This window comes from Numida meleagris, chromosome 4, assembly GCF_002078875.1.
Source record: "Numida meleagris isolate 19003 breed g44 Domestic line chromosome 4, NumMel1.0, whole genome shotgun sequence".
NCBI lineage: Eukaryota > Metazoa > Chordata > Aves > Galliformes > Numididae > Numida > Numida meleagris.
Genome location: NC_034412.1, coordinates 332,299 through 344,916, shown reverse-complemented (window position 1 = coordinate 344,916; position 12,618 = coordinate 332,299). Strand labels below are relative to the sequence as shown.

General features: G+C 44.6%; 1 protein-coding gene across 13 annotated transcripts in view; it reads left to right on the top strand.

Moving 5' to 3' along the window:
* MED12L (mediator complex subunit 12 like) overlaps positions 1-12,618 on the top strand; it is a 108,201-nt gene that overhangs the window by 76,819 nt on the left and 18,764 nt on the right. For 11 of the 13 annotated variants that reach the window (XR_002438623.1, XM_021396750.1, XM_021396742.1 and 8 more), the window contains 11 exons: positions 4-151; positions 566-684; positions 1,803-1,946; positions 2,482-2,645; positions 3,113-3,244; positions 4,983-5,210; positions 6,829-6,970; positions 7,807-7,927; positions 8,710-8,811; positions 10,255-10,368; positions 11,969-12,168. Coding sequence is in view for 12 of the 13 variants with exons in the window: in XM_021396750.1 (XP_021252425.1) it covers positions 4-151; positions 566-684; positions 1,803-1,946; positions 2,482-2,645; positions 3,113-3,244; positions 4,983-5,210; positions 6,829-6,970; positions 7,807-7,927; positions 8,710-8,811; positions 10,255-10,368; positions 11,969-12,168 (1,614 nt within the window). In the remaining variant the exon portion in view is untranslated. The remainder of the gene's footprint in view (positions 1-3; positions 152-565; positions 685-1,802; positions 1,947-2,481; positions 2,646-3,112; positions 3,245-4,982; positions 5,211-6,828; positions 6,971-7,806; positions 7,928-8,709; positions 8,812-10,254; positions 10,369-11,968; positions 12,169-12,618) is intronic. The other 2 variants (XM_021396740.1, XM_021396745.1) reach the window with 2 other exon arrangements.

The window sequence follows — 12,618 nt, the reverse complement described above, 5'->3', positions numbered from 1 at the left end:
CAGGATGAATCTTCAAGTCATGAGTGTAACCAGCGCATGATTCTTCTCTACGGTGTTGGCAAGGAGCGTGATGAAGCAAGACATCAGTTGAAGAAGATTACCAAAGACATCCTGAAGATACTGAATAAGAAGAGTACTACTGAAACGGGTGGTAAATGCTTTCACACTGCTGTCTGGTAGCCTGTAGCAGAGATGGTGGGAGCTGCCCTGGCACGAGGTGTGGCCGGCTGCCCTGCCCCACATAGCATTGTAGCAGCCTGGCTGTCTGCACCGGCGTTGGGTTGAGCCTGGAGTTTGAGGCTCTGTCCAGGCAGTAATACGTGTTGCTTGCCTTCCTAGTAAAACAATGCAACCATTTTCCAGTTGTTACTGAATGTCACCTTTTTTGCACTGATGACCTTAAAGTAGCTTTCACGTTGTTACGTGGAAAACTGAGGGAAGGAGGATTTTACATAGTCATAAGTGACGTTTTTTTCTGTTAAATGTCTTATAAAGCAATAATAATGCAAAGCTACTAGGGCTCCATTACATATAAAATGACCAAAATAATTTTTTATCTGTTAAGTTGGGGATGAAGGGCAAAAAGCCAGGAAGAACAAACAAGAAGCATTTCCAACTCTAGAGACTGTGTTCACAAAACTACAGCAGCTGTCATATTTTGATCAACATCAGGTGACATCCCAGGTACTTCCCTTGTATAAAATTGTAGCCTGTTGCGTTCTGCTGTAGAGATATCAATTAGGGGACAAATCTAGGTTTTTAAGAAGTGTTTTATATATGCCAGGAATATCGCTGCTTCTTTTAAGGTAAGAGAAAAAAGTGCTGGGTTGGTATTTTAAAATACTGCTTCTGTAGGTATTTTTTTTTGTTTGGATGCTTTTGTTTGCTCTTGTGTTTGTTTGTTTGCAAGAAGCTTTCAGGGTTATTATAGATGTGACTTTTAATTGAAAATGTTGAAGTCAGTTTAACATTTCAGTTAACAACTCTGTTTAGGGCTCGTTGGTAAATTCGATCTTATCAGCCATCTCTTGTGTATGTGTAAGGTCTGTTCCTGCGTTTGTGTCAAGGATGGTGAGCTCGTTTGTGTGTTTGTGCAACATATGGAGCACGTCTGTGAAAAACAGCTGGATAATACAGTTTGTTCTTCCCTTGCTGTTAAAACTTTGCTATTAAAAAGCTGTATTAGTGGCTGAATGGAGAACATAAACAACTTCCTTGGAGTGGTGTGCTTGGTGTTCCTGACGTCTGCCGGGACTTGCGTGCCAGTGTTTCAGCACAGGCTTTCCTTACTTCCAGTTGTTACTGTTTTAAAGTGTTTTTGATATCCTGAGGCCAGCCTAGGGAAAGACTAACAGCGAATGGTTGGTATTTAGTTTATAACGCGTCTTTACTGCTTTTCTTCTGAATGAATTTATTACATGTTACGTTTGCAGGGTGAAGTGCGAGTAGTTATCGCCATACAAAAACCACAGTACAGGAGGTTGAAAAAAAAGATTTGGCCTCTCCTTTAAACAAAAATTGCATTTTAAAAATAGGTATGTGTCAAGAAGAGCTTGACCCTTAGCTGTAAAGGAGCAGACCGGCATTTTCTGCACGATCGTTGCAGAAAATAAAACAGCATTACAGCTGACTTGCAGGATAGTATAGTAAACAGGCTCTATGGTTGTACGTGATCTGTTAGTGCTTTTATCTACAAAATGCTGTCGTTTGCTATTACCAATTACAAGACAGGATTTTTGGAGCACGAGCGTGTGTTAGAAGCCCTTGGTTGTCATACAACCTTTCAACATTTATTTTCACAGATCTCCAGCAATGTTCTCGAGCAAATAACTAGCTTTGCCTCAGGAACATCGTATCACCTCCCCTTGGCTCACCACATACAGCTGATCTTTGATCTCATGGAACCAGCTCTGAATATCAATGGACTGATAGACTTTGCAATACAGGTAAAAACAGTTTGTTTTATGAATCGATACATCAGGACACAGCTGTGATTCGTATAATGTGAAACCAGAAGGAAATAAAGTGCTGTGCAGCACATTCTCCTGCTTTGCTGTTGTGTGCTTTTCTCTGATTCAGTTTCCTAACCTCTGAAACAGCGTGCCAGATACTTCCCCTTCTGTCTGTCTTTGACTGTTACAGACAAAGGCTAGCTGTATTTTTTTTTTTTGCACTTAATAAAAATCTGGATTATTTCAGCATAAAATATTTTCATATGGGCTTCACAGTTTTAGGCTCAAGCATCTTATTACACAACAAAGCATTTGAGGGGCAGAAATGCTGTGTGCTTCTGAAAAATAGTTCTGAGGGGCACGTTCTGTACTTTAACAGTTCATTTGGTTGCCTCTTTCCCTTGTTCTTTGGCAAGCAAGTAATTTCATTTTGGTTTGCCATTTAGTTTTTCCTTAACTGTTGTTTCTTAGCCCCTATTTGACGTGTCAGAAGTTGTTCTCAGTTGATTGTTCTGGTGTATGTTCTCAGCTGCTGAACGAGCTGAGCGTGGTGGAGGCAGAGCTGCTGCTGAAGTCTTCTAGCCTAGCAGGGAGCTACACCACAGGGCTGTGCGTGTGCATCGTTGCCGTCCTGCGGCGTTACCACGCCTGCCTCATTCTCAACTCGGAGCAAACCGCGCAAGTCTTTGAAGGGTCTGTGGCAGCTTGTTTTCCCAGAAGTATTTCTGCTGTTCTTTCTAAATAAAATGTGTTTAGGTTCAGGCGGTGAGACCAAGCAGTACAAGGCACTGCAAGCTGCAGCAGCAGCCCTCCCTGGAAGGCTGCAAGCCAGCTCAGAGCTGTGTTCGGCCTGGTGTGCAGCAGGAGGATCACCCCTGCGGCCTGCTCCCGCCAGTGGGACCTTACCCTTGGGAGCCCAGGACATGGTGGGAGCTGTGTCTCGATTTGCTGCCCACTTGCTCGATTGCTCTGGGCTCCCCAGTACCTCCGTGTCCCCTCCTCTGGAGCCCATGTAAGCTCACAGGTGACACCAAACTTCACATGAGCCCCATCAGTCTGTGTGTGTAAGGTTTGCCATCACCTTGCCAACAGGGGGGTTTTGTGGTATGTAATGATATGAGATGTGTTGGAATGAACTCAGAATGGTTTTATCTTTGCAGGTTGTGTGGAGTGGTGAAGCACGTTGTTAATCCCTCAGAGTGTTCCTCTCCAGAAAGATGTATTTTGGCCTACCTCTATGACCTGTATGTGTCCTGTAGCCACCTGCGAAGCAAGTTTGGAGACCTCTTCAGGTGAGTTCTGCTGGGGTTGTTCCTCGCCTGCCTAGCTGATGCAGGCTGCTGGGCTTCCAGTTCAGTTTGCTTTCCGTGGAAAATGCACCGCCGTCTTTGCAGCTTTACCTTTACGGGTACAATCCTCCTGCCCGTGCCCAGTGCAGCTGCGCAGGGACCTGAGCAGTGCTGGTGTGGGTTCTGTAGCTGCCCTGGAGGAGCAGTGCTGGGCTGTGCTCATGCTCTGCTTAGAGCACGGTGAGAGCATGGGGCAAGGCAGGGGGGGCTGCTGGCTCCTGGCCGGCTGCTGGGCAGCGCTGCTGCACACCTTTGTGCCCTCCTCTTGCCTCCTCTTTTCAGGGTTCAGCAGGGCTGGTTTGCTTTAGCATAATGCTAATCCATAATGCTTTAGCAGATTGGCTGTAGTACTTACAGTGGTGAATAGAAAATAACAAAATCTCAGCTGGCACAGCTCTGCCGCTCTATTAAATATTTTCTTTGATGTGGGGAGAGACACAAACGTGTTTGAGTTTGTGAAGTTTTGTGCTCCATTGTTCAGTTCCTTGATTTTTTTTAATTAAAAAAATATTTCAGATAGCCATATACTGTATTTTTGGCTCCTGCTTTTTAAAGGGGGATGGAAAACCTTTCATATGCAAATACTTGTCTTGTGAGAGTTACAAACCATCCCAGTTGCCGTTTCCCCTCCTAGGTTATACACCTGGATTTGGTCTGTGTGTTTCAGATGTGTGGTTTTTGTTTCATGGTGAGCAAGTAAAGAGTTCTCGGTAATAATTTTTCAATGGGTTTACAAACACGTGGGAATAGTAGTATTTAGTTTTGAGAAAACTCTAAGAAAATGAAGAAAAAGAACTACAGAAAAGTATTAGCTGTATGGTCGTTCTTCTACCTAAAATCTAAAGTTCACTAATGCAGGAAACGTCTTACCCTGCAAAAGAAATTCAAAATGCCATCTAATAATCCAGAGACATCTGAGATATAAAATCACACGATGACTGTGATTTGAGGCCCCCTTTATAGTCAAGCAGAGCTAGAAATTCCGTGAAGATGGGTAGTAAAATTCACGCATACCTTTCTTAAGCAGCTGTATATCAGATGGTGCGTCATTGCTTTTCTTCTCGGTTTCCTTACTGCTATTCAAACAAAACCAAAACCACTAACCTGTACCAGTAACTACTGCAGCAGTTTTTAGCACGCTCTAAGTCCTGCTGTTTCTCTCTCTACATCAGTTAGAAGGGACAATAAAATACGGTTCGTAAATGTACAAATGGGAGGTTAGACTGGATGATCCCGTGGGTCTTTTCCAACCTGGGTGGATCTATGGTTCTAAATTCTGAGACTTACCTTCCTGACATTGCGGTGCTTCAGCGATGACTTCTGATCCCCTCTGCAGTATTTCTCAGGCTGGGTTTTGCTTGGTGGTCTGCGTGTTTTAGTATTGTTAGTGTATTCAGTCACATTCACTAAACTTCCTTTAATAAATGATTTATTCACTTATTGACAACTTATGAGGAATGGCTGTGGTGTCTGGGGAGTCGCTGCCAGAAGGAAAGGTGTGCTCCTTTACCTGGCCACTCACAGCGTCAGTAGATGTCACAGAAGCTTCTTAGCAAACAGGGGTTTGATACTGTGCACAGAATGGTTATCTATGGACTCTGTGATCCCACGTGGTATGTTCAATAATATTTGTGCAAAATACCTATTTTTTTTTGGCGACTCTCTCTGTTTTGATCCTCAGTAGTGCCTGTTCTAAGGTGAAGCAAACAATATACAGCAACGTTCAGCCTTCAAATTCCAATCTGCTGTGGGACCCGGAGTTCATGCTAGATTTTATTGAGAATCCTTCTGCTCACAGCATTAACTACTCAATGCTGGGCAAGATCCTGAGCGATAATGCAGCCAACCGCTACAGCTTTGTCTGCAACGCGCTGATGAATGTGTGCATGGGGCACCAAGATGCGGGAAGGTAAGGGAAACGCTTCTGGAATCGGAACTGTATGGATTTTTACATGGCACACGTGAGATTTCCTTTCACCTCTTTGGTTTGTGTCTCTGTTGCAATCGTTTTCATTCATTACTCTTACTCTGTAAGATTACTCTGATTGCTGAAAATGTATTTAGTAAGTTTCCTTTGGATGACATTCATTACACCAACCTGCATAATTTAACAGAAAGGAATAACTAGTAGGAAGTGCTGGCTGCTGGCTAAGCTGGAAGCTGTAACGTCAGCAGGTATGCTGCTCCGGGTAGGACAGCTCAGCGCAGTCTTTGCCCATTAGATGCCTGCAAACGAGGGAAGATTCTGCATTAGATCATTTCCTTATTCTTATGCAATCCATGCTTAATTCATTAAATGTGCGATTTAATTTATTCCTTATGAAATTCATCTTTGTAGGTAATAGGCAACTTTTCAAAAACTCTTTTGTAAGAGGTGTTTAAAAATTGTGTTGGATAGAAGCTGCTAGATTTCTAACAACTGTTGGATTTTAAGAGTAGTTCAGACTTGAAGGCGCGTGGCTCAAGCAGGTCTCCAGCGATGACGTGTAGGATGGCGTTAGCTCCCCAGCAGGTTGCCCAGCCCTGTCTGGCTGTGGCACCAGCGGGTGCTGGCTCTTGTCACGGTACAGTGGAGTTTGGTCTGATCCTGTATGTCCCTGCTGGACCTTATGGCTCTTAGGTCTTTCTAGATGATCTCAAGGTACTGAAGAAGTGTAGTGAAGAATCCTTGCAGTAAAATTGTTAACATCAATGTAGAGGTTTACATCACTGCTTTGTCCTTCGTGGAAGCGTGGGGTGTCCTTGGCAGAGAGGAGCAGCTGAGATGAAGCAATTCTGTACACCGGCAAAGAGGAACATCCAAACGTGTCCAAAAAAGTTTTACTGTGGAATGGGGAAAAAATAACTTGCACTGGGCTGAGTCAGCTCTGCTCTGCTTTTTAAAATGGTATCTAACTGAGTCATACGCTGAATCACACATTGCAGAATATGCAATCATGAAACTGCATGGAATGCAATTCATAGAATCAGAAATTCATAGAATCACTTGAGTTGGAAGTGGCCTTTAAGGGCTATCTGGTCCAGTTCCCCTGCAGTGAACTGGCACATCTACAGCTTGATCAGGGTCTCAGAAGAACTTGTTGACGCCATTTAATTTTGTCTCTCCTTGCTCCTAAGCAGTAGTGCTGCCTGGCTCAGGGTGAGCTGACCTGGGGCTGGGATGAGGAGCACGTGTGCCACTTTCTCGTGGCACGTTTGCACAGAAGAGGCCATTGCTGCTGTTTGCAGGGCAGTGCTCAAGAATGGGAGTGTGCCCAGTGGGCAGGGAAGCCAATATTGCTGCAGGATATACAGTAGGGTGTACACAAAATAAAATCCCATGGTGGATGTGTGCGTGCCATGGGCTGCGAGCGGCATATTGTTTCTTCTGGGTGCTGCAGCTGTCCGCAGCTGGGTAGCATAAGGTTATGTGTAGTGTAATCATGTTTGGCCATAACCTCCACCTGAAGTGGGGAAACGCCCTTTCTTCTGTCAAGCAGGAATTTGCTTTGACCTAAATGTTTGTTTGTTTGTTTCTTCTCTCCTAGGATTAATGACATAGCAAACCTTTGTGCGGAGCTGACGGCATGCTGCACGGTGCTGAGCTCAGAGTGGCTGGGGGTTGTCAAAGCTCTTTGCTGCTCTTCCAATCATGTATGGGGTTTCAATGATCTGCTCTGCAGTGTGGATGTAAGTTCACGCTACCTTCTTAAACCCATTGACCTGGGAAGCGCATAGAGGTGTAGTAAGGTCTCCATTCAATACATAGTGCTGGGCACAATTCTAGTCATTTGTCTTCTGGAGTTTTCAAGGCTTTTCATGAGATTTTTGGACTGAAATTCCTGATTCTTATTCTTTCCTACATCTTCAGCTTGAATGTTAAATGAGGGCAGTGCTTAGAGGTTTCTCTTTGGCAATTTTTTTCTCTCTTTGTTATGGAACAGTATGCGATATTTGGAGGTGCTCTTGGAAAGGAGCAGATATACTTTCTCTAAAATGCTGGTGGATATGTAAATAACCATCTCTCATCTAAAGACTCTGGCTTTCAGATTGGAGAAGTGGTGGTACGCTGCACTGTTCTTTTCTCCCCAGTGCAAGTTACCATAGTCCTGTCAAAGTCAACAAGACTACAGTGACTAACGTTACTCAATATCTGATCCAATGTATTGATCCTTAGTTTAGGAACAGATTGAAGCTGTAAACATTGGGGATATATTCTTGTCCTGAAGCGAAGGAATGAATATTGGTGTTATCAGTTTTTATAGAGTGATAACATCTTCCCAGACCTTTACAAGACTAGTGGTTGTTAGTGTGGAATTAATTTGTGATATCTGAAATAGTTGTATTTTAAACTTAAGAGCTGTCAGTATCGACACAAAAGATTTGAGAACACACTAAAATGTATAGATGGTGCTTACGTGTGCACATTTTACTGTTTATTCTCATAGTTAGTTCCTTAATACTCGTTGCAGTATTAAGTATTGCGTGTGGTGTCATGTGAAGCACTGCCATGTTTTCCCTCCCAGGTGAGTGACCTGTCATTCCACGATTCCCTGGCCACGTTCATTGCGATTCTGATTGCCCGGCAGTGCTTTTCTCTGGAAGATGTCGTTCAGCACGTGGCACTGCCTTCTCTTCTTGCAGCTGGTAAGAACATAGCAAGAGAAAAACTGAGAATGAAAAACCTAAGACTTTTTAGGGGGTTTCCTTTGATTAAGTAGTGAAACCTGCTTTCCTGTCGGAAATGCCACCATACATACCATGTACATACAGCATGTATGTCGCTGTAGCTCCCAAAAGGAGCAGTTCTGGGTGAGATCAGAGGTCCCATGGCTGACAGGTGGTGGCAGGGCTGCTGGCAGTGCTCTGTCCTCTTCTGTTACGCAGCGTCACTTTCTGCTCAGGACTTTTGCGCTCTCCACTACATGCTTGAATGTCTGCCAGATCTACTTGAGTTGTGCTTAGACGCATCTTGGAAGCTCACCTTATCTGTGCATCTTCTGCAGCCCACAGCAGGCATTTGTCTCTCATTTCCTTCCGGTATCAGGGCCTGATGTTGGCATTTTCTCTCTGACCATATCATCCTTGTGTCCAGCCTGGAATACAGAACCTGTGTTCCTCTTTATTGGCCACGTTGCACGTTTCTTTTCACTTTCTGCCTAGATTTGTTTGTTATTTCTGTTTTGACTATTAAAAGCCGGTTTAACCATGTATTTGTTTCTGCCATTAGTTAGGTCTCTGGCTTAACAAAAATCATGCTATTCTTTCCTGGTTTTGAATGGCTCAAGGCCATAAATGCTGATTCCTGTTGATGAAATTATTGTACTTGCATTTAAAACGGGGCTGTGAAGTAGAACCTTTCCAGGCCTGACAGTGTGACTTGTGAGGTCCTGGGTAGATGCCCTATGTCCATGTCCCATATTCTGTAGCCTGTGGGGACCCAGATGCTGAGCCTGGGGCCAGGATGACTTGTCGGCTCCTCCTGCACCTCTTCAGGACACCCCAGGTCTGCCTCTTTCCCCAGGGAGCAGGTAAGCTGTCTGCTGCGTGGGCCTTTCATTTCAGAGCAATGGCTTCAGATGTCATGTGTGAAAATATCCGTGGTGCGATTAGAAATGACAGCCTGCTTAAAATCAAAAATTCTTGACGAGCAAAAAGTTAATGTGGAGTATTGCTATTTGCAAAGTAAAGTTCTGCGTGCTTATGAAACTGTGTATGTTTACTGAAACTTGTTCACTGACAACAGCTGGCCATTCAGGTATTTACTGTGTTGGCAAACCCCACCATATTAATTCTATATCTTAAAAAGAATTCTGTTTTAAAACAACACCCGTGTACATTTCAGCAGAGAGAAAGAACTTTAGAAGTTCTGTTGTGATCGTTCTCATTTTGCTTGGGACTTTGATTGCAGCAGTCATGTGCCTGTGTGCTGGCAGTGGCAGCGCCAAGGCCACTCTCCCCATCGTGCCGCGTGCGCTGGGGCAGTGGCAGCTCTGCAGTGGGTCCTTCTGCAGGGAGATGGAAATGAAGAAGGGTGAACGTAATGCAGTTCAGTAGCTTTGTGTGTAATTAGAAATTAAGTATGTTTTTAAATAAGGCACGGTAAAACACCTAGTCCAGCAGAAGAGACGTGAGGAAACCGGACCTCACAATATATTAATGTGTCTGTCCTTTTTAATTGGAATGCTCTGTGGTCTGACCTGTGTGTTTTGCCACAGACCAAAAGAGGAAGGGAAGGGGCAAGGAACAAGTAGGTGGCAGTTAAAAGGAAATAACCACTGAAATCACTTGTGTTTTGACTTCTGAATATTTCAGCAAACTTGATGACAGGGCTATTTCTATGGGAGAAGTAAACTGAAAGCAGTTATTTTAAACTATTAAGTGATGTCAGGTTCTTCTGCCTAAAATTAATAGTTTATTTTCTGAATGGAAATGAATGAGCTTCTCTTACGTACTTGAGCAGATTAAGTAAGGGAGTGTTCACTACTCATAACAGTTTCTTGGGAAGACAAATGACATGACTCCGAACATCCCCTGCTTCCTCTTTCTTTCCTGTCAGCCTGTATTGCTGAGCACGATGTCACCTGGCATGGGATATCCCTTTGGTCAGCTGGGGTCGGCTGCCCTGGCTGTCCCTCCTCTGTGCGTCCTCAGCGTCCTTGCGGTGGGCGGTGACAAACAGAATCACCATGGCTGTGTGAGCCCTGCTCGGCTGCACCAAGCCTGCATTCTGTAACCACCACTGTTCTCACCACAAATCCAAAACTTGACACTCTGGCAGCAACTGGGAAGAAAATGAACTCTATGCCAGCCAAAACCAATGCTCCGTGTGTCCCTGGTGGTTTCCATGACTTACCCATTGGTCTTTAGCTTCAGTTGGGGCATTCAATTCTTCATTCAGCTATTGTACTTCTGTAGCTACTGTAGATGTAAAGCATAACCGTTTTCTACAAGTTTTATTCTTCTTTCCGTAGGAAAATTATTTCCTGGAATTCGTTCTTCTTGTGATCGTCACCTTTTGGCTGCTGCTCACAACAGTATAGAAGTGGGAGCTGTGTTTGCAGTCTTAAAAGCAATTCTGATGCTTGGTAAGATCATGCAGAGCAACGCGTAATGCTTTGGTTCTAGCGCTCGGGTCAACCCGGGAAGTGCTGGTTCACATCCCTGGGAATGCTTCTGGGAAAGGAAAACCCCGATGACAGAAGAAAAATGTAGATGCTCTCTGTGCTCCTGAAGCACATGAGTAGCTTTTCCCTCGCAGGTCGAGAGACCTGACAGTTTTCTCTGGTGAGTCAGCACCAGCTGATGAGGTTTCAAGCAGATGTGACTTTTTGTGCTTTGAGCTCCCCGTACCAAGTTCCAGTGCATCTCTAACTCAGGCAAGTCACTCAAGTACGTAGATGAAATAAGGTCTCAGGTCGCTTTTCCCATCTTTTTCTTTTCTTTACCCCAATTCCTGTATGTCAGTCCTTGAAGAGCTTAGAGAAGAATCACAGCTACGCAGCGCTCTATGAACAAGGAGGTATTATTTATCCAAACAAATAACTGGCTCAGATTTTTGGTTTTGCTTCTGTTCAGTTAGAGCTCTTGTGAGCTACGGCGATGTGTATTTTTGGAGCTAAGTAAATGTCCAGTTAAAGAAGCAAGGTGTTCCAGGTATGCACATGCCCACAGAGATACACCTCCAGCTAGAGTACCGCTGTTTTGTTCTGCGTTGGCCGTATCTCAGAACTGTCTCAAAAACCCCAGGGTCCTTAATGACGAGACTTGTCATGCCATGTTGGTTGTTGGTACTAATGGCAAACTGAGGGGTTTTCTAGAGGATGACTGTCAATACGTGGTGAACCAGTGTGATCCACGGAAATTTCTGCTGACTTGAGATGCTTGGCTGTGTTAGCCTGCTTCACATGCAGGCCGTCCTCCTGCATGCTTCTCAGCGGCCTCTCAGGCTCCAGGGTGTTACTGCGTGCAGCAGTTTGGGCTGTGTTCTCCACTGCTCCACCCTGTAGTTGCATCTTCTTCCTTGTCCAAGGTTTCAAAGCCTTAAAATCAGTTTTAACATAAACTTTTACAGGTTTGGTCCTGTCTGCTCAGCCTTACTCCTCCGGTCAGCCCTGCTTGTTTCTGGCAGATGGTGCGGCCACGCTGAGCTGATGCCTTGCAGAGCGGAGGGGCTCCCTGGGATCTGCCAGGGCTCCCTCAGCGTGCACTGCCCTTTTCCATTCCCTCCAAGATCCGTCTCTCTGGTGAAGAAGTCTGTGGTGAAGTGTGCTGAGGGAACCATCAGCTCAAACTTGTCTCTTGATCTGTGGAGTGTTAATAAATCAGAGTAAGAGAGATGACTCGGAAAAAAAGAGACATCTGAGAAGAGCAAGTAACCCAACTCTTTCTTATCTGCCAAAGCAATTCCGTGCACTAGCGGGCCCTTTCCTGTGGAGCACGCCGTGGTTTAAGTTGTGTTCAGCTTGTATAAAACTTTTTCTACTTCTGAAATGTCCATCAGAAAGATGCTACGCAAAACGAAGCAAGTGGACAACACTTTGGGCATAGTGGTTTTCAGATGCTCCTAGCACTGCCTTGTTTGAAAGCAGCTGCCTCGCTCCTTCCTTGTTCCCGTGCTTCTGGAAATGGCCCTGTCCATGGGCACCGGGCTTTGGGTAGCGCTCACCCTGTGCTTCTGCTCTGCAGGTGATGCTGAGATCGGCAGCAGCAGTGTCACCGCTGTGAAGAACGAGGAGCTGCCCGTGAGAGGCTTGCTGGAAGAGCTCCCTGAGGATGAAGCATGGGGTTCTTCTCACGCTCTGAAATCATGTGGAAAAGCTGTTTCCATAGAAACCGCTAGTTTAAGCGAGTATGCTAGATATGTGCTAAGAACCATTTGCCAGCAGGTAACGTGTGAAACTGCTCTCTTCATTTAGAGAAACAGCGGTGTTTTGTTTGAAAAGGATAATGTTTATTTTGGTGCAGAATGAATGCTGAAATATCTCAATATCTGAGTTCCCATTGGTTTTCCTGCTGAGTAATATGTTATCGAGGCTAAAAAAAAATCAACGCCTGAGTTAGTTGCTAGCATCCACCTGCGCTCTCAGGTTTATTTTTTCCTACCTGGCTCTTGAGCAGGACCATTCATTCTGTCAGCTCTCTGTTCTAAGTGCTTTTGCAGTAATATTTGTCCTATTGCAATGTTGCTTTCAAAGTATAAAAGAAACTTTTGAAAACAGTTAAGCCTTATGCTTCCAGGTACAGAATGACGGAAGATGTTTGTAGTCTCACATGATCAGTATTTCACTTCTAAGTTTTGCATGCTGAAAGTCCCTTTTCTGTTTAGTTTACCAGAA